This window comes from Euphorbia lathyris, chromosome 5 (assembly GCF_963576675.1).
Source record: "Euphorbia lathyris chromosome 5, ddEupLath1.1, whole genome shotgun sequence".
In the NCBI taxonomy this organism is placed as follows: Eukaryota; Viridiplantae; Streptophyta; class Magnoliopsida; order Malpighiales; family Euphorbiaceae; genus Euphorbia; species Euphorbia lathyris.
Genome location: NC_088914.1, coordinates 88,475,457 through 88,495,928, shown reverse-complemented (window position 1 = coordinate 88,495,928; position 20,472 = coordinate 88,475,457). Strand labels below are relative to the sequence as shown.

At 33.9% G+C, this 20,472-nt stretch overlaps 1 protein-coding gene and 1 non-coding gene across 2 annotated transcripts; both read left to right on the top strand.

Moving 5' to 3' along the window:
• The first annotated feature begins 444 nt into the window (after nucleotides 1-444).
• On the top strand, nucleotides 445-8,934 carry LOC136229493 (callose synthase 12). Its single transcript, XM_066018328.1, has 3 exons — nucleotides 445-5,910; nucleotides 8,311-8,482; nucleotides 8,568-8,934. Exon 1 carries the CDS (start codon nucleotides 592-594, stop codon nucleotides 5,890-5,892), a length of 5,301 nt encoding a protein of 1,766 aa, XP_065874400.1. The 5' UTR covers nucleotides 445-591; the 3' UTR covers nucleotides 5,893-5,910; nucleotides 8,311-8,482; nucleotides 8,568-8,934.
• LOC136231685 (small nucleolar RNA J33) lies at nucleotides 3,554-3,634 on the top strand. Its single transcript, XR_010690054.1, has one exon. It is a non-coding gene; the product is annotated as a small nucleolar RNA J33 (small nucleolar RNA).
• Nucleotides 8,935-20,472: the final 11,538 nt, after the last annotated feature.

Sequence of the window (20,472 nt, the reverse complement as noted above, 5' to 3'; positions counted from 1 at the left end):
TTATTTGTCATTTTACACAATCAACTATTAGCAATCAGCTAAGTTTTACTAAAAGCATTTACACAATCAACTAATCAATTGAGTCAGTCAAATAAGCTTACTAAAAAATAATCAAGCTAATGTAATCAACTACCAGCTATTTAATAATTTTTTTTTTTTTTTTTTTTGATAATGGAAGACCATTCATATAATTAACCTATAATTAAGTGCAAAATCGATTATATCCCAAAATTATATTTTCATTTAATTTATTTCCATAAATGTAAAATTTAAAGTTATTACACAAGTCCTAATGTACTTATTAATCTATCTAAAGTTGAATTTTCAATTTCACATCCCAAACAGAACACATACAGTTAAAAACTTCAAACGGTACAGACCCACAGAATCTGTTATCATATTGTAAACGCGCCCACGCGCTGATATAAAATTCAAATCCCTCAAAATCTCATCGTTCGTCGTCTTTGTCACATACACGGAGCACCCCCTCAACTTTCCTCTTCTTACGCTTCTTCCTTTTCTTCTTCTTAATTCTCTGTATCTTTTCTGAATCTCTCCCAGTGCGTTCCTCCCACGCGCCGTTCAGATGCGATGGCCGCTGTCCGCCACCGCACACCTTCTGGATCAACTAGGTCTAACAGACAACAAGAACCGGAGGATGATGAGACGTACAACATCATTCCCGTCCATAACCTCTTAGCAGACCACCCTTCACTCCGGTATCCGGAGGTCCGTGCTGCTGCTGCTGCTTTGCGCACCGTCGGTAATCTCCGGAAGCCGCCTTATGCTCAATGGCATCCTTCTATGGACATACTGGACTGGTTAGCACTTTTCTTTGGATTTCAACTTGATAACGTTCGTAACCAGAGGGAACACATTGTTCTTCATCTTGCTAATGCTCAGATGCGGCTCACTCCACCTCCGGATAATATCGATACTCTTGACGCCACTGTGCTTCGTAGATTCCGCCGGAAATTGCTGAAGAATTATACGCAGTGGTGTTCTTACCTCAATAAGAAATCCAACATCTGGATCTCTGACCGGTCGAATACTGATCTCCGCCGGGAATTGTTGTATGTTTCTCTGTATTTGTTAATTTGGGGTGAGTCAGCGAATCTCCGGTTTATGCCAGAGTGTATTTGTTACATTTTCCATCATATGGCCATGGAATTGAATAAAATACTCGAGGATTACATCGATGAGAACACTGGACAGCCGGTGATGCCTTCGTTCTCCGGCGAGAACGCGTTTCTCAACAGTGTGGTGAAGCCGATTTACGAGACGGTTAAAGCGGAGGTGGAGAACAGCAAAAATGGGACTGTGCCACATAGTGCCTGGAGGAATTACGATGATTTAAATGAGTATTTCTGGACTAAGAGGTGTTTTGAGAAATTGAAGTGGCCAATCGATGTAGGAAGTAATTTCTTTGTGATTTCGAGTAAGCAGAAGCACGTAGGCAAGACAGGGTTCGTGGAGCAGAGGTCGTTTTGGAACTTGTTTAGGAGTTTTGATAGACTATGGGTGATGTTGATACTATTTCTACAGGCTGCAATTATTGTTGCTTGGGAGGAGAGGCCGTATCCATGGCAGGCTTTGGAAGATAGGGATGTTCAGGTGCGAGTTTTGACTCTGTTCCTCACTTGGAGTGGGTTGCGATTCTTGCAGTCTTTGCTTGATGCCGGAATGCAGTACAGTTTGGTTTCGAGGGAGACGTTGGCGCTTGGGTTTAGAATGATATTGAAAAGCGTGGTTGCTGCTTGCTGGATTATTGTATTTGGGGTGTTCTATGGGAGGATTTGGAGCCAAAGGAACAATGATCGCAGATGGTCTGCAGCGGCCAATAGGAGGGTGGTAACTTTTCTCGAAGTAGCATTGGTGTTTGTGTTGCCTGAGTTGTTGGCATTGGCGCTATTTATACTTCCATGGATTAGGAATTTTCTTGAGAATACAAATTGGAGGATCTTTTACTTGTTATCTTGGTGGTTTCAGGGTAGGAGTTTTGTTGGTCGTGCATTGAGAGAGGGGCTTATTGATAATATCAAGTATACTCTATTTTGGGTTGTGGTTTTAGCTACCAAATTTGCTTTCAGTTACTTTCTCCAGATTAAACCCATGGTTAGGCCAACAATACTGTTGGTGAAGCTTAAGGATGTGAACTATGAGTGGCATGAGTTTTTTAATAATAGTAACAGGTTTGCAGTAGGGTTGCTGTGGCTGCCTGTGGTGACCATTTACTTTATGGACTTGCAGATTTGGTATGCTATTTATTCCTCTTTCGTGGGTGCAGCAGTGGGCCTATTTGACCATTTGGGTGAAATTCGAAACATCCAACAATTGAGGTTGAGATTTCAGTTCTTTGCAGGTGCAATGCAGTTTAATCTGATGCCAGAAGAACAACTGTTAAACGCTAGGGGGACTTTGAGGAGCAAGTTCAAAGATGCTATTCGGCGGTTGAAATTGAGGTATGGGCTAGGCCGTCCCTATAAGAAGCTGGAGTCCAATCAGGTGGAGGCAAACAAGTTTGCATTGATCTGGAATGAAATTATGATGACTTTCAGAGAAGAGGATATTATCAGTGATGGGGAACTTGAGTTGTTGGAACTGCCACAAAATTCTTGGAATGTAAGAGTTATTCGCTGGCCCTGTTTTCTACTCTGTAATGAGCTATTGCTTGCTCTTAGCCAGGCCAGAGAGTTGGTAGATGCTCCAGACAAGTGGCTCTGGTATAAGATATGCAAGAATGAATATCGGCGCTGTGCTGTTGTAGAAGCTTATGATTGCATCAAACACCTGCTCCTTGAGATTGTCAAGGTCAACACTGAAGAGCATTCAATCATCACAGTCTTGTTTCAGGAAATTGATCACTCAGTGCAGATTGAGAAGTTCAGTAAAACTTTCAACTTGGCCTCTCTGCCTCATTTTCATACAAAGTTGATAAAACTTGTTGAACTGTTGAATAAGCCTAAGAAAGATCTTAACCAGGTGGTGAATACTCTACAGGCACTGTATGAGGTTGCTGCACGAGAGTTTTTCAAAGAGAAGAGGAGCACAGAGCAATTAATGGAGGATGGTTTGGCTCCTCGTGACCCACGTGCCCTGGCAGGATTGCTTTTTCAGAATGCAGTTGAATTGCCTGATGCTAGTAACGAAACCTTCTATAGGCAGGTCAGGCGTTTGCACACAATTCTTTTTTCCAGGGATTCGATGCAGAACATTCCCAGAAACCTAGAAGCCAGACGTAGAATTGCATTTTTTAGTAATTCCCTATTTATGAATATGCCCCATGCTCCCCAAGTTGAGAAAATGATGGCTTTTAGTGTTCTGACCCCTTATTACAATGAAGAAGTGCTGTATAGCAGAGAACAACTTCGAATTGAGAATGAAGATGGAATTTCCATTCTGTACTATTTGCAAACAATTTATGCTGATGAGTGGAAGAACTTCATTGAGAGAATGCGCAGAGAAGGAATGGTGAAGGATGGTGAACTGTGGACAAACAGATTAAGGGAGCTTAGGCTTTGGGCATCTTACAGAGGCCAGACATTGGCCCGCACAGTAAGGGGAATGATGTATTATTACCGGGCACTAAAGATGTTGGCTTTCCTTGATTCTGCTTCAGAGATGGATATCAGGGATGGTTCACGAGAACTTGGCCCAATGAGAGATGGTGGTTTGGACAGCTTCAGATCTGAAAAGTCTCCTTCCCGTAGTTTAAGCAGAGAGGGTAGTTCACTGGGTTTGATGTATAAAGGCCATGAATATGGCACTGCTTTGATGAAATATACATATGTTGTTGCATGCCAGATATATGGGACTCAAAAGGCAAAGAAGGATCCTCATGCTGATGACATATTGTATTTGATGGAAAACAACGAGGCTCTTCGAGTTGCCTATGTTGATGAGGTAAACACTGGGAGGGATGAGACAGAATATTACTCTGTGCTTGTCAAGTATGATCAACAGTTGAAGAAGGAAGTCGAGATCTACAGGGTCAAATTGCCCGGGCCCTTGAAACTCGGGGAGGGCAAACCGGAGAATCAAAATCATGCTCTCATCTTTACTCGAGGCGATGCAGTGCAAACCATTGATATGAACCAGGATAACTATTTTGAAGAGGCACTAAAGATGAGAAATCTTTTGGAAGAATACAGGCGCTACTATGGAATTCGGAAGCCTACTATCTTGGGTGTCAGGGAACATATTTTTACTGGTTCTGTCTCTTCACTGGCATGGTTTATGTCAGCCCAGGAAACAAGTTTTGTCACCTTGGGGCAGCGTGTTTTAGCGAACCCTTTGAAAGTACGGATGCATTATGGCCATCCAGATGTCTTTGACAGGTTTTGGTTTTTGACTCGTGGTGGCATCAGTAAAGCTTCCAGGGTGATTAACATTAGTGAAGACATATTTGCTGGATTTAACTGCACTTTGCGTGGAGGAAATGTCACCCATCACGAATATATCCAGGTCGGTAAGGGAAGGGATGTCGGGATGAATCAAGTTTCCATGTTTGAAGCTAAGGTTGCGAGTGGAAATGGTGAACAGATTCTTAGCAGAGATGTCTATAGGTTGGGCCATAGGTTGGACTTCTTCCGAATGTTATCGTTCTTTTATACTACTGTTGGATTTTATTTCAACACGATGATGGTTGTTCTGACAGTCTTTGCTTTTCTATGGGGCCGGCTTTATTTTGCTCTTAGTGGTGTTGAGGCTTCTGCTATGGACAGTAGCAATAATAAAGCACTTGGTGCTATCTTGAATCAGCAATTCATCATCCAACTCGGCCTCTTCACTGCTCTTCCTATGATAGTAGAAAACTCTCTTGAGCATGGGTTCCTCGAAGCTATCTGGGATTTCTTGACTATGCAACTTCAACTCTCATCTGTTTTCTATACTTTCTCTATGGGAACTAAAACTCATTTCTTTGGTCGAACTATTCTTCATGGAGGTGCAAAGTATCGTGCAACTGGCCGTGGTTTTGTTGTGCAACACAAGAGTTTCGCGGAAAACTATAGACTCTATGCTCGTAGCCATTTTGTGAAAGCGATTGAGCTTGGGCTGATACTTGTAGTTTATGCCACACACAGTTCTGTTGCAAAGGACACATTTGTTTACATAGCATTGACCATCTCAAGTTGGTTCCTGGTTATATCATTTATAATGGCTCCATTTGTTTTCAACCCCTCTGGCTTTGATTGGTTGAAAACAGTCTATGACTTTGATGATTTTATGAATTGGATTTGGTATAAAGGTGGTGTGTTTGCAAAAGCTGAACAGAGCTGGGAAAGATGGTGGTATGAGGAGCAAGAGCATTTGAGGACAACTGGTCTTTGGGGAAAGATATTGGAGGTAGTTTTGGACCTCCGCTTCTTCTTCTTCCAATATGGGATTGTTTACCAGCTACGCATAGCTGCTGGCAATACCAGCATAGCTGTTTATTTGTTGTCTTGGATTTATGTTGTTGTTGCTTTTATCATTTATTGGGTGCTGGCTTATGCGAGGGACAAGTATGCTGCAAGAGAACACATCTACTATCGTCTAGTCCAGTTTCTCATCATTACACTTGCAATAATTCTGGTAGTAGCCTTGCTTGAGTTCACAGATTTCAAATTTGTGGATATATTCACCAGTTTTTTGGCTTTTATTCCTACTGGATGGGGCATGCTATCGATTGCGCAAGTTCTACGTCCCTTTCTGCAGTCTACTCCACTTTGGACTTCAGTGGTTTCTGTGGCTCGGCTCTATGATATAATGATGGGAGTAATAATTATGATCCCTGTTGCATTTCTGTCATGGATGCCTGGATTCCAATCAATGCAGACAAGGATACTATTCAATGAAGCATTTAGCAGGGGACTCAGGATCTTCCAGCTTGTTACAGGAAAAAAGTCATAGGTTGACTTATGATTTGAGGTAATTACCCCTGACAATATTGTTTTTTCAAGTCTTAATTTTTTCAATCTTGTTTTGTTTCTGATGGTGTGTGTGGTCTCAAGTTCACATTGAAAAAATTGACAATTTTATCCTGTAATTGAAATATACTTTTGGATGCAAGTTTTACAACTAAGAGGATCTCTCTCTGCATCATTTATGTTAATTGGAGGGGAGTTACTTGTTCACCATGTAGTTATTAGATTATGTGACACCAATAATTGATTAATTTACAATTTTTCTTTGTGAAGACATATATTTTGTTGATGTGATATTATTAAAAAAAAAAGGAAGAATAGAGAACATGTAACTGCATTCTGTGCTGTACGTTCTGTCCTGATTATGCAGCGCTGCATCCTTGGTCTCTTCCTAAAACTCTTTGGAACTTTGGTCTTATTGTTAGGTAAGGGTCAAAAATAGCTTTTAATTATTGCATCTGACATCCCTCACACACGAATACCCCCTGGGCTTGAAGCGTGTTCAATACACATCTATCTTACAATGTGTTGAATTTCCATTAATAAATGAAGTTGTTAGGATTTGAACCCTGGTTGTTATGGTCTTAGGTTTTAGTTATGGTAAGGGAATGATTTTCTGGTTATTTTAAGGACTTGTTTGGAGAGAACAGTTTGATCTCTTGAATTAAGGGCTCGTTAGAGAGAACTCTTCAATATCTTGAAGTTGAGGGCTCATTTAGAGAGAACCTCCCAATCTCTTTAGACTAATTTTCTGGAAATAATTGCTTTTCTTTCTTCTTTATTTGATTCAGAATATATAGTACATAAGGGCCTAGAACTGCTACTTGTAACTGCTGTCCAGAACAGTTATTAAGTGACCATACATTGTAACTGCTGTCCAAGGTAATTATCAAGTGACCAGACAGTTCTTATTACAAACATACACTTGGAAAAAACTAAAGGCATGTATGACACATTGGACACAAAACATAAGACAAACAAGAGGCTCATCAATTTTATTATTGGCTGCTGCGCATAACATTGGACCTCTAGGTTTAAGAAGCTCTGTTAAGGTTAGGCCCAGGAATAACTTTTATTATTATATTTGACATGTTTCAAGTGGAAATAGATGGTTTAGTTGTGTCTCATGATTCCCTTTTTTTTTATAGTGTTGTTCCCATATCTTAGTTGACTTTACTTGGCTGAAACCAAGCTTTGGTTGCTAATTAGGGCATAGGGAAAGAAGTTCTCTAACATGCTACTAGCTACACTAACTAAATGTCAATAGTTTCATGCAGGATAGCTCATAAAATTTTCATGTAAAGCCTTGAACTCTAACATGAAGCGTTAAGCAATTGGAATACGGGTGTCAAAATGGCTTGTTGTGTCGTAATCGTGTTATGTGATCTCTATATTTCACATGATTATAGATGATATAAATGCAACAAAAATGATGATCATATCAATTGGATCTTATCAGGCTGTTTGTGTTTGTAAACTGAGTTGTTGTCGTGTAAGAAAATGAACAACCCTAAATTGGAATATCATCCAAGCTTCCTTGATATTGGAGTTTTTCTTTTGGCGGAGTAAGGCTATAATTAGAGCCATCAATAGAACGTGGTTTTGCTTATTAAACTGCATATTCTTTTAGAATTCTTTTGATCTTAAAGGATTTCTGCTTGGTGCAATTATTTTAAGTCCTAGGCTTTTGTAAGAGGTATATGGATATAAAATATTTGTAGCCATGAACCCCATATGGTTGGTTTTATGTTCTTTATAATTGCCGATGTGAGAATCTGTTGAGATATTGTTGGTTGTGAATTGTGATTTCTTTTATATTCAGAAATTTGAAATGATTGCTATTTGAATCATATGTCTTAGTATTGGGTTAACTGAAACTTGATGTAATCAACCTGTTCATCTATATGCCTTTTATCACAAGAGAAGTTTGTCTGCTAACATGTATATATTAGAAATGATAAATGATACAAAAATGACAATCGTCTCAAACTGGTTGTCTCTATAAATCGTATCATATTAGAATTGACATCCTTATATATATTGGATTTGCATGCTGTGAGCAGTTTTTTTTTTATTATTATTTTTTCTGCATTTTCATTTGCATTTGGTGTAGAGGTGTCAATTTCGTGTATCTGTGTCAAAATCGTGTTATCTCATATATTTGTTCCATATGGTTATATATGATATAAATGCTAGAAAAACAATTTTCGTGTCAATTGTGTCGTGTCAGTCGGTTCTCTCTATAAATCGTGTTTTCGTGTCAAAATTGCTACCCCTAATTTGGTGAAATAAGACTTGAGTCCATATAAGTTGCATTTGGGATTTGAAACTCCAAAACAATGCACTAACTGCATGAATATTTAACTATGAACACTCATTATGCAATTTGTTTTGCAATTCGCAGGGGAAGAAAATAATCACCGGCAGTCTATAATTTACTTAAGGGATTGCGCTTCATACACTAGAAGATGATTTGGATACGGGCCTGGAATTTTTACGGTAAAAAAGATGCATTTGTTTCTGAGCATTAGTTGCTAAACTTGAAGTTCAGCTAGTTATCTGCTGTTCTTGTATAGGTGAGCCCATTTATCTTTTACTTAAACCTTTAACTGAATGACAATTTTTGTTTACTAAGAGAATCCCGTTGGTTACATTATGCAGCTCTGTAGTTCGGAGGCGGTGCATCAAGACTAAACAAAATTTATGGAGTTGATTGATTATGTTTCAAATTCGTGTTCGAGTTCGACAAAGGAAGCCATTGGCTATTCATTTCCAGGTTCATCTTTTCATTGCTGTTGTAATTAGTCAGATAAATGGTATTTTATTCAGCTCTTCAGTCTTCTTCGCATATAGTGTCTATATACTGAGGTTAGTGAGAGTAAGGTAGTCTGAGATTCGGTAGAGTATTTATTTATTATTCTTTTGCTTTGTGCAGCAATTATTTTTGTTCCTAGTTTTTTTTTTAATTTATTTGTAGAATATACTTGAATTATGCTCCAGCTTTACCTTTAAGAGGCATCTTTTATTCCTTTTCCCTGTTTTTCTTTTCTTTATTTGTTATCTTGTCTACCCCTTTTTGCTTCATTACAAGCAGTCTTTGATTCCATGTGGACCTATGAACATAAAGTTAACATGGAAGGGAAAAATAGGGAAGTAATTTGAGATCTACTGGGGTACGTTGTAGATATTGTCCGTTTTGATCCATATCTCTATTTCTGAGCTTCCCGGCTTTAGAACTTATCAACATATATTGAAGAAATGCAGATTTAGTCGTAATGTATGAAATGTTGCAAATTTAACACTAACGTTTTTCAAGCAAGAACAATTTTAGCCATGCTTTACCTAAAATTTGAAAAGTTTGTTTGATTGTTATTCAAATGTCACATCAAACCTTGCAAACAAGTTTGTCGATAAATTGAATTACATTTTTGGTTGTTTATTTGTAACTATGTTAGTAACACTAAATATTTTAGACACGTTAATAGCAGACTTTTTTTTTTAAATATATATAGAAGCATGTGGGACTTAGTTGTTACCATTTTAACAAGTGTTTTTTTTTTTTTTTATAACAGTGTTAGTGACATATTAAATATTTGAGACGTAATTGATGTTTGGAAGATATGATGTGATAGTTAGGGTTAAATTTGAATAATTCCCACGACGTTAGGGCCAAATCTACACTTCACCGAAAATATTAAGGTTAAATTTGGTCCTTATCCTTTAATATAACCTAATCACTTCCTCCCATCACTATTATTTAGGATTGCTTCTTGTTCAGATCTTCAATCTCTACACTACTCCTCTTAAAATTGGGTCATTATAGACCCATTAATTTCCACATAGTTCGCCTTTGAATCAATACATCGTACATGAAGAGTTTGCTCAGATCTTTAATCTTTGCGCTACTCTCTTAAAATTGGGTCGTTATAGACCCATTAATTTCCACAAAGTTCGCCTTTGAATCAATACATTATACATGAAGAGTCGGGTCTGTTCTGCATCTTCTACCTTTTCCTTTGCTGCTCTGGATCTTGTATTTCTTGTTTTTGCCAAGTGAAGTGATTCTAGGACATGACTTTTTATTTCTTCAGGTATTTCCCCATCTTCAGGAATTGGATATATTGTTACATCATATGTTGATCTTATTATTTCTGTGAAGTGGTAGCTTGAACAGTATTTAATTAAAAAAAGAAAGTTATGAATAATAGAGAAGTAATCTGAGAAATAACACCAAAACAATAATCTCTATTTACAATTGCATTAGTATTTTAGTGAAGTAATTGAGAAATACAATTAATTTACATTGGTTAACTTAAAAAAAATTCTCTCTCGTGAAATAGTTGAAGAATGAAGCTTTGGAATGTTAAAAAACATATGGATACATTGAAAATCAAGAAAAAAATTCAACGCTTGGACCGAAAAATCAAATTAGAATTTCTTAGAAAATTAAAACGATTTATATTTTGGAAAAAAATCAATTTCTAAAAGGATTTGTATAACGGGACAGAAGGAGTATAAGTTTTATAAGTTACATTAACATAGTTCTCTCTTCCAATTCTCTGTCCTAATTTGATCTCTTAAATTCATAATAACTATGAATTCAAGTGTTCAAATTTGGTTTTATTTTATTTTATTTTATTTTTTTACCTTTTACCTTTTCCCTCTTTGATTATAGGTTTTTGTATATGATTTTTTAATTATGCCTCTATTTTGTATATACTTTATAGGCAAAAAATATCATTAGCTCCTTGATCTTTCATTTTTTTTGTTCATTAAGTCCTTGATCTTTTATTTGGATACATTAAGCCTCTGATCATTTATTTTTAGTCTCATTAAGCCATTCATAACCAAAAAAATTAATTTTGAACATAAAATTCGGTTATCAGACTGTTATTCATTGTATATGCATTCGAAATTTATATTTTTTCACTATTTGAAAGTAGTTTTGGATGTGTAACGTGATTATAGGAAAACGGTAAAAACATTAATTCAAACTGTAAAAAAATATTTTTTTAAATAATTTCAAATACAGATGAAGTTAATAACATATTTTTAACAGAATTAGATGTTCATAACTTACTAATTTGGTTATGAAGGGCTTGATGAGATAAAAAATAAATGATCAGGACTTAATGTATCTAAATAAAAGATCAAGGGCTTAATGATAAAAAAAAAAGATCAGGGTCTAATAATGCTTTTTGCCTACTTTATATATGCATAGATATTGCAAATATTGCTGCACCATATCATCATTCCCTACATATTCAACCACCTCGTCATTGTCTTACTAGAAAAAGTCACTCCTTTTATAATTTTAAAGGACGAGGTACCAAAATAGGGCGTATGCTTTTTGAGAAATATCAATTTAAGTTTTATGTATAAAATAACATGAATATAAGCTTAACATTTATAAAAGAGTATCAATTTAGGCATCGATAACCGAATGTGATACGTCATTCATATTGTTCTATTAAGTTTTGTAACTGTACGTGGAGAAAGAAATCAAAACTTAACGAGATAATATGAATAATGTGTCACATTTCATTATCGAGGTTTAAATTGGTACTCCTTTTTAAACGTTAAGCCAATTTGGTGTTATTTTGTACGTGGAGCATAAATTGATACTTTCCCAAAAACCATAAACCTGTTTTGGTACATTCTCCATATGATTATTGAGAGAATTTAGCCTTTAAGTAAGAAACAATGCAATCTTAAGCTTAATAAGTTGTAAGTTGATGCAATTTTAAATCGAAATGACGAAAAATAGTGTTTTTCATGTTTTGACCGCTTTTAACTTTTAGTGCTTTGGTCGCTTAATAAAGTTTGAAATTGCATTTCTGATAATGCAAAGAAAAAAATATATATTCGTCAATTAGATTTAAATGTAAACTTTAGGTTTAAAATTGTATTGTCTGCTAGCTCTCCCATTGTACTTTATCCCTAATTTTAAACTTATAAGATTTTTGAAATTATACTGTTAAAGTTCCGATGACAATTAAGAGTTTTTTATTATTTTAAATTACATTTACATATTGACAAAACACAAACTCCAAAATGAAATTGTAACTACGTAAAATTAACATAAATATCAATTTAGTTCATAAACCATCAAATTAATAAAAAATGAAAAATCTCTATATTATTTATGATTTCGATTTAGAGAGCAGTGTTTTGGAGGTTGTATTTTTTCGAAATGTAAGAATACTTTTTTAAGGGTGAAAATGCCCTTGTTTGTAATTTTTTATTTATAATACTTGTAAATAAAACATACCACATATTTCTATCCGCAAACTTTTAAACCACATGTTTTTATTTACAAATAGATAAACCATAAGTATTTGTGTCGTACTTTTTCCTATTTTAAAATTAAACTCTTTAGTTTCACCACAGATTGGTACCTGTAGACAAGGCCCAACTTCTGTTGGGATTTGGATGCACAAATAAATCTGCCATTCATTGCCTTCAATGGCTGGCGGATCGCATCTCCAATCTTTATATTACCAACACGGGGTTTTTTCTCCGTATGGCTCGAATAGGGTCGGGGGATCGAACCCTTGATGTCCTAGTACCCCGAGGAACACATGGGAATCTCGATGGCTGGTTACGTCCCGTGGTCTTTCCAGCCAAATTTTAAAAATGGTACAAAGGTGGCCGACGCTGTTTTTTTGGCTCGTGTTTTTTTTCTCCATACGGCCCGAAAAGAGTTGAGGATCAAAGTCGTGATCTCTTGGTACCTATTGGAACACGTGGGAATCCCGACTACAACCATTCATTAGACACGTCACATCATAATTATGAGATCCATTTAATAAACTTCATTTTTTTTTATAATATCTCTTTGTCACGGTTAAACTCTATAATCGTTCATGAGGCGACATGATGAGGATAGAAATAAGGATAAAAGATTGAAATAATGATAAAATAAAATAAAATAGTTGGAAATTATTACTATGTTTGGTACGTTGGAAAGGGAAAGGGATAGAGATAGAGATAGAGATAGGTTAACATAATACATTTTACTATATTACTCTTATTTAATATCTAGGGATAAAATGAACATTTCCATCATATTAAATTACAACAACTTTAGGGTACAACTTTCAATTTTCCACATAAAAATGTACAACTTTTTGGTGTACAACAGGTAAAAATGAACGGTCAATCCAGTCAACATGTCACATCATCAATTTTTAACCCATTTTTAAATGAAAACGGGACTTACTCATCTTCTTCAACCTTATATTCTCATTTTCTCTCTCCTCCATTTTTGTCAAATATAATTTCTCTCTCTAATTCTCATCTTTCTCATTTTCACTTTCTCCCTCTAACTCTCATCTCTGTCTCTCTCTCTAATTCTCCCTTTCTCTCTCTTTTCGGCCAATTTTTTCAACAAAAATTCCATAAAAAAACTTCAATTAATGGACAAAATATTAAGGGCTCGTTTGGTTCGCGGAATAGAGGGGGAATAGAATAGCCTATTCCTAAAGAATAGCTATTCCCACCTTTGGTTGATTTTTTTTTTATAGAATAGCTATTCCATGGAATCCCTATTCCTTGATTTTATGGAATAGCTATTCTTCAATTTAGGTTAGGAATAGCCTATTCCTAATATTATATTTTTGTAATTTACAAAATTATCCTCCATTAAATCCTCAATCTTCTCTCTAATCACTTTCCCAAATCTTATAAATTTTGGTCAATCCATAATTTATATCATATAAAACGTGAAAAATGTAAAAATGACGAAAACGTTAAAAAATGTAAAAATACTAAAAATATGAAACACGAAAAATGTGAAAATGTTACAAACACGAGAATATGCAAAAAATAAAAAACGTGAAAAACATGAAAACGTGAACAAATGCGAAAAACACGAAGACGCAAAAAAAAAGCAAACACACGAAAACACAAAATAGGAATAACGCGAAAAAGTGACAAAACACGAAATATTAAAAAACGTGAAAAATAAAAACACGAAAATGCGAAAAAATACGAAAAATGCTAAAACACAAAAACGTGACAATATGTGAAAAACATGAAAATGCGAAAAACGCAAACAAAACACGAAAACGTTAAAAACACAAAAATATAAAAAAATACGAAAAACATGGAAAAACTTGAATAACATGAAAAAGTAACAAAATACGAAAAATACAAAAACGCGAAAAAAAACAAAAAGGGAAAAATCGAAAAACTAAAACGTGAAAAATCGAAAAAATGCAAAATAAAACACAATAACATGACAAAACGTGAAAAATACGAAAACGTGAACAAACGGAAAAAACAAGAAAACTTGGAAAACACGAAAAAACATAAAAAAAATGTTATAAACGTATTTTTCGTGTTTTTAACACTTTTTCATGTTTTCGTGTTTTTCAATTTTTTTCACGTTTTTCATTTTTTTTTCACATTTTCGTGTTTTCCACTTTTTTCATGTTTTTGTGTTTTTTACGGTTTGCACATTTTTTGTGTTTTTTCATATTTTGCGTATGTTTTTTTTGTGTTAACACGTTTATATGTTTTCGCGTTTTCACCCTTTTCCACTTTTATCTCATTTTTTTCTTTTGTTTTTGTGTTTTTAATGTTTTTTTTTTGCGCTTTTACATTTTGTTTTTTTACCTCTCTTTTTTCGTATTTTTACAATTATTCCATTTTCATGTTCTTATTGTTTTTTCGTTTTTAATGTATTTTTCGTGTTTTTTTCGTCTTTCGTCTTTCGTGTTTCCCATTTTTCTATTTTTTATATATTTTTTAAATAATATATATTAAATATTTGAACAATTTATAGTAAAAAATTAAAATTTTAAAAGATATAAGAAATTACATTTGAGGATAATATTGTCTTTTTAATAAAAAAATTATCTATTCCATTCTACCTTATTCCACCAACCAAACATCTATACTATATATAATTACGGAAGCAGAGAGAAATGAGAAGAAGTGTTTTAGAGGTCTTTTTGATGAGTTGTCAACGTAGTAAAAAATCAGATTAAAAATATTTAATTAATTAAAAATAACAAATTTATATTTATAATATATTAAATAATTACTAGCCTATTAATTAAAATAATAAAAGAAAGCAAGAGTTACGGGAAGATGAAAAAACACAAAGCAAAGGAAATCCAAAAGTCACAAATAAACTTCTATATAAAGCATGATAGATAGTCTTCCACCATTATATTCATTGGTCACGATAGATAGTATTATATTTCTGAAGGTAAATATTCGACTTTTTCATATGTTGTAGTTATTTTGTTCTCAATTATGTTGTTGTTTTATTTTTATTAAAAATAGTTCTTATAGTTTCATCTTTCAGATTCATTTCTGTTGTTACCCAGGTTCTTACCTCTCGCTATCTTATCCATGTTTTCTTTTTTATTTGTCTTTTTTTTTTCGAAACTGATAGCTTCAATTGAAGAAATCCGACAGAAATAGAAGATGCATGAACAACTAAAAGCGGAAAACACGAAAGTGAAGAATGTGGTTAATTTAATTTGAATTATCATTAAAAAATATATATTAATTTCAAATATATATAATATAAATTTTTTTTCATAGCATGATATAAAATTATTTAAAAGTAAATATGTCAATTCATTTATTTATCTAAATTATATAAAAGTTTCATACCCCGTGGATCGCACGGGTTTTCGACTAGTAGGAATAGTAATTCCTAAGAATTTCTATTCCATTCTTTGCTATTCTATTCCTTTGGAATAACCATTCTATTCCATTCCATTCTATTCCGCGAACCAAACGGCACCTAAAAGTTACAAGAAACAAATCAAGTTGCAAATCTGTCCAATTAGAAGCTATCATCGGTTATGAATGATAGGAGAAGAGCATTAGTTGCAGAGCATTAGTTGCATTGAGCTCAAGATTCATATTTGGAGCAGTTGTAGCCTATGTTAAGACATGTTGAATTCCATGTGACAATCTTCATGCAGCTGGGATGTGTCTGATTCTATTTGACAATCTTCCTTGTATTTTTAGAGGGAGAAATTGCATTTTTAGAGGGAAAAAGTGAAAATGAGAGAGATGAGTTACAGGAAGAGAGGACTTAGAGAGAGAAAGGAAAAGAGTTAGATAGAGCGGTGGCAAGGAAGAAGATGAAGGTATTTTAGTAAATTCATAATAAGTGAGCTAATTTTTTACTTTTAGACTAGTCAAACTGCTGATGTGGCAATGTTGATTTGCAATGACCAGTCATAAATATTGGCTGCACATTTTAGTAGGAGGTCATCAGAATGTTGTACATTTTAGGGTTCAAAATTGAAGGTTGTACACTAAAGTGTGAAAAGGTTATACACCACGTATGTAATTTACCCAACCTTTATTGATATAAGATTTGATGGGTTATCTCTTCATTATCTCTCTATTATATCTCTAAACCAAACATGTGATAAAGGAGATTTGAAAAAAAAGAATGCAATTTTTCAAAAAAAAGTTAGAAATATTTATATATCAAAAAAAAAATATTTTTTAAAATAATAATTAAGGAATTAAAGAAAATACTTATTATACCGTTGAAGATTAACTCTTTAATAGTGCAATACTTAATGCAACTTTTTATTGTTATGTGATATATGTTAAACTCCGTCATACTCTTTTTAGTAACAGATTATAATCGAAAGGGGCATAATGAATGGTGCATTATATTTTATTGCAGACCAAAAATAATACATTGTCTAGTATAATCAATATTCATAAGTTTGGGGTCTTATTTATAAAAAAATAATTAGTTTATTCCGATGATACAAATTTAAAGACAGTTTTGTGGATATAGACTCAATGAAGGTTAGAAGTGATAATTTTAGGTACGATGATACAATTTATAGAGATGATTGATATAAATTGTTTGATACCATTATTATTTTTGGTATATTTATATTATAAATAAATAATCACATAGAATATATAAATAACACGATTATGAAATCCAAATTACACCCATAGTGAAGATTGACAAACCCTTGTCGTGTTAGAGAAAAAAGAGAGTTAAATAGTGTTAAAATGAGTCAACTGTAACTCAAATTAAAAACTTTCATATCAATATCGTGTTAACTAAATCGGGTTAATGTTGATTTAGTGTTGTGTTTTTGGGTTATATGTAATTTTACTTTATACATATATTAATGGCGACTTTTAAAATGTAGGAGAATATGGTACCATTTTTAAATATTTTATCATTTTTAGATTAATATATTAACAGTAATCATCCAAAAGTCTGTTAATATCATGTTGGGACGTTACGTAATGTGTTTATAATAATTTAGGATGTTCGAGTCAAGTTTGTAAGTAATATTGTAATTTTATTACCTTTATTAATAAAGGTAACATGTAAAAACATTAGAGAATCTAATAATAATTTTAAATAGTTGAGTCGTTTATGGGTTAACATGTCAATTCTAATCCAAACTAAAAACTTCCATTTCAATTTTGTATTAAAACAAAAATGACACATTACTTACTAAGTTAAATTCAAGTATTCAAATACTAAAATTACGTGTCAATAAATGTTTTTGTTGTAAGACGAGGCTAGTTCAGATATGGTCATATGTACTATTAGTACTACCTACTCATGTGGTTATCAAAATATTATGGCTTAAAGCACTTTTTGGCCCCTAACTTATCCAAAATTTGTGCATTTGGTTCCTGACCTATTATTTGGTCATATTTGGCCCATAACCTATCAAATTAGATAAAATTCAACCCATATTGAATGAAAAATTAACTCTGTTGGAAAATTAACGGCAGTAACCAATACAAAAATGACACATGACACTTAAATAAAATTAATTTTCACTCTATTGGAATACTAGAAAAAGTTTTTAGGATTTTTTTACTGTGTAAAATAGTTACTGTTGCCATCTCCAGTTGAAAATTAATTTTATTTATATGTCATGTGCCGTTTTTGTATTGGTGACTGCTGTTAATTTTCCAACAAAGTTAATTTTTCATTCAATATGGGTTGAATTTTATCTAATTTGATAGGCCAGGGGCCAAATATGACCAAATAATAGATCAGGGGCCAAATGCATAAATTTTGGATAGGTCAGGGACCAAAAAGTGCTTTAAGCCAAATATTATAAGTTTTCCTATAAAAAGGTTTATGTTTTTTTTTTTGTATTATAAGTGATGTGATATAATTTTATGGGATTTTGTGTTTGAAATAGGATAGAAAAATGATTAAAAAATGAGCTGGGATAGTCAATGCCGCTCTGATGTCTAAGAGCATCTTCAAGAGATTTTTAATCCGTTCTTGTATTATTTTATTATTAAAATTATTAAATACTGTTATATTTACTAATAGTGAGAGGACATAAATTCTTCAATAAAAAATTTATTAATAAAAAATGAAATGAGAAGGAAATTAATAGTGGAGAGAGACTCCTCAATAATAGAGATGATGAAGAGGCTCTTAAAGTTGGTCTTTAATTCTCTTACCTCAAATTTTAACTTAATAAGCCAACTAAAAGGTTGTTGAAGATGCTTTAAATCAATGAAGGGAAAGACTACTGAGTAGTATATAAGAGCATCTCCAAAAGACTTTTAGTTCACTCTCTAAAAATAATATAAATAATTGACTCTTAGTGATTTAAGAGTGATTAAGATATATCATCTTTAACAATACTCCTTATATTCGCTCCTTATTTATTATTTTATAATTAAATTTATTAATGGTTGTTATATTTACCAATAGTTAAAGGAAAGAGACTCCTTAATAATAATTATCAATAAAAAATGAATTTAGGAGGCATTAAGAGGTGGACCGAGACTCTCTATTAATAGAGATGATAGAGAGGCTCTTAGTGATTTGAAGAGCTACCAAGAGGCTGTTGGAGCTGATTCTTAACTCTCTCTTTTTAAATTTTAACTTAAAAGCCAAACTAAGAGTCTCTTGGAGATTCTCTAAAGCTAAGATGAGTAGAGAGAATGAAATGGGAACAATAGCTTATGTCGTACATGTTTCACTCGTGTCTCTCTTTTTTCATCTCAGCCTCCTTAGTACTTTTTTACTGTACTATGTACCAATGAATAAGTGCCTTTTACTGTACTATGTACCTCATATTTATAGGAGAATCAAGGTATGTGGTGCAAACTAGGACAGAGATCTACCTGATAGTCAATTAATGGCGATAGTCTGCTGTCAATCAGAAACGGTTGTACTGTTAGCATTTGTGATTCCATGAATCATGATGCCAAGTACAGTGTGTGATTATGAGGTCTTATTTGATTGATTCATCACATGACTCTGACGATTATTATTAAAGAGAAAACGTCTTATTGATTCACGTGTATTATAATAAAGGAAAAAAAACATAATTAAGCCCTTGAATTTTACATGTTTTAAGGATCAAGCTCCTGATCAATTATTTTTCCACATCAAACTCTCAATCATTGATTCTGTTATGGATTTAGCCCTTATTTAACTTTTCCGTCGAGTTTGGGAAAGGAGAAGATCAATTTTGCGATTCTAATACTGAAAATCGCAAAATGGGAGAAGAGAAGATCGAGCATGGAAGAACCCACTGGAAATTGATTTCCGTATTTTCTTTTTTCTTTTTACTCTCTATCTATCATAGTCAATAAATTCTTATTGTTATTTGTCCACGTCTGTAGGCCGAATCTCCCTAACGATATGTGCCGCCCAAACTCGACGGAAAAGTTAAATAAGGACTCAATTCATAATAGAATCAATTATCAATGACTCAATGTGAAAAAATAATTGATCAGGGGCTTGATCCTTAAAACACGTAAAGTTCAAGGGCTTAATTGTACTTTTTTTCCTATAATAAATTATATGATATCATTAAGAATCTTTATTTTTTCGATTTGGTTGGCGGCCGATTTGTCTATTCCAGGTTGTGAGTGGGAATGTCTCAAGGATTGGGTCCTTCAAGTTTTGTCAACTGAGCCGCAGGAGCTGGTTGGTCGAAGAGCTATGGTGCTATGGGCTATTTGGAATTACCGAAATCAGATACTTTAGGGCACGGAGTTGAGGGCGGATGTTGTATTGATCGTTACACAAGCAGGTCGTTTGCTTGAGGAGTGGCTGTCGACTTGTTCAATGTCGGCGTCGTGTGCTGGTGTTGTTGCTGCTCAAGCGGAAGTCAGGTGGCAGGCTCTGCCTTCGGGTTGACTTAAATACAACGTGGACGCTGCGGGTTTTGCAAATATTGGTCAAATAGGAGCTAGTGCTGTTTTAGGAGACATCAATGGGATGTTTTTGGATTGTTACGACAGCTTCTTGTCAGGACAAACTTCTGTCCATTTGGCTGAGGTGGTGGCTGTCCAAAAGGCGATGGAGTAGTGTATCGAGCTTGAGTACTGCGACCTGAAATTTGAATCTGATACGAAAAGTATTATTGATTTGATTGTCTATGTTGGTGTTGATCGCACCGAGATTGGAATGGTGGTTGAGGATATTCGCCATTTATTAGTTCAACGTCCGGGTTTTTTCGTGATTTTCGTTCCTAGGCTAGCGAACCGTGCGGCTTATATTATGGCTCGCCACGCTCGTACCAATGCTAATTCTTTCAGTGACTTTTTAATTCCTTGTTTC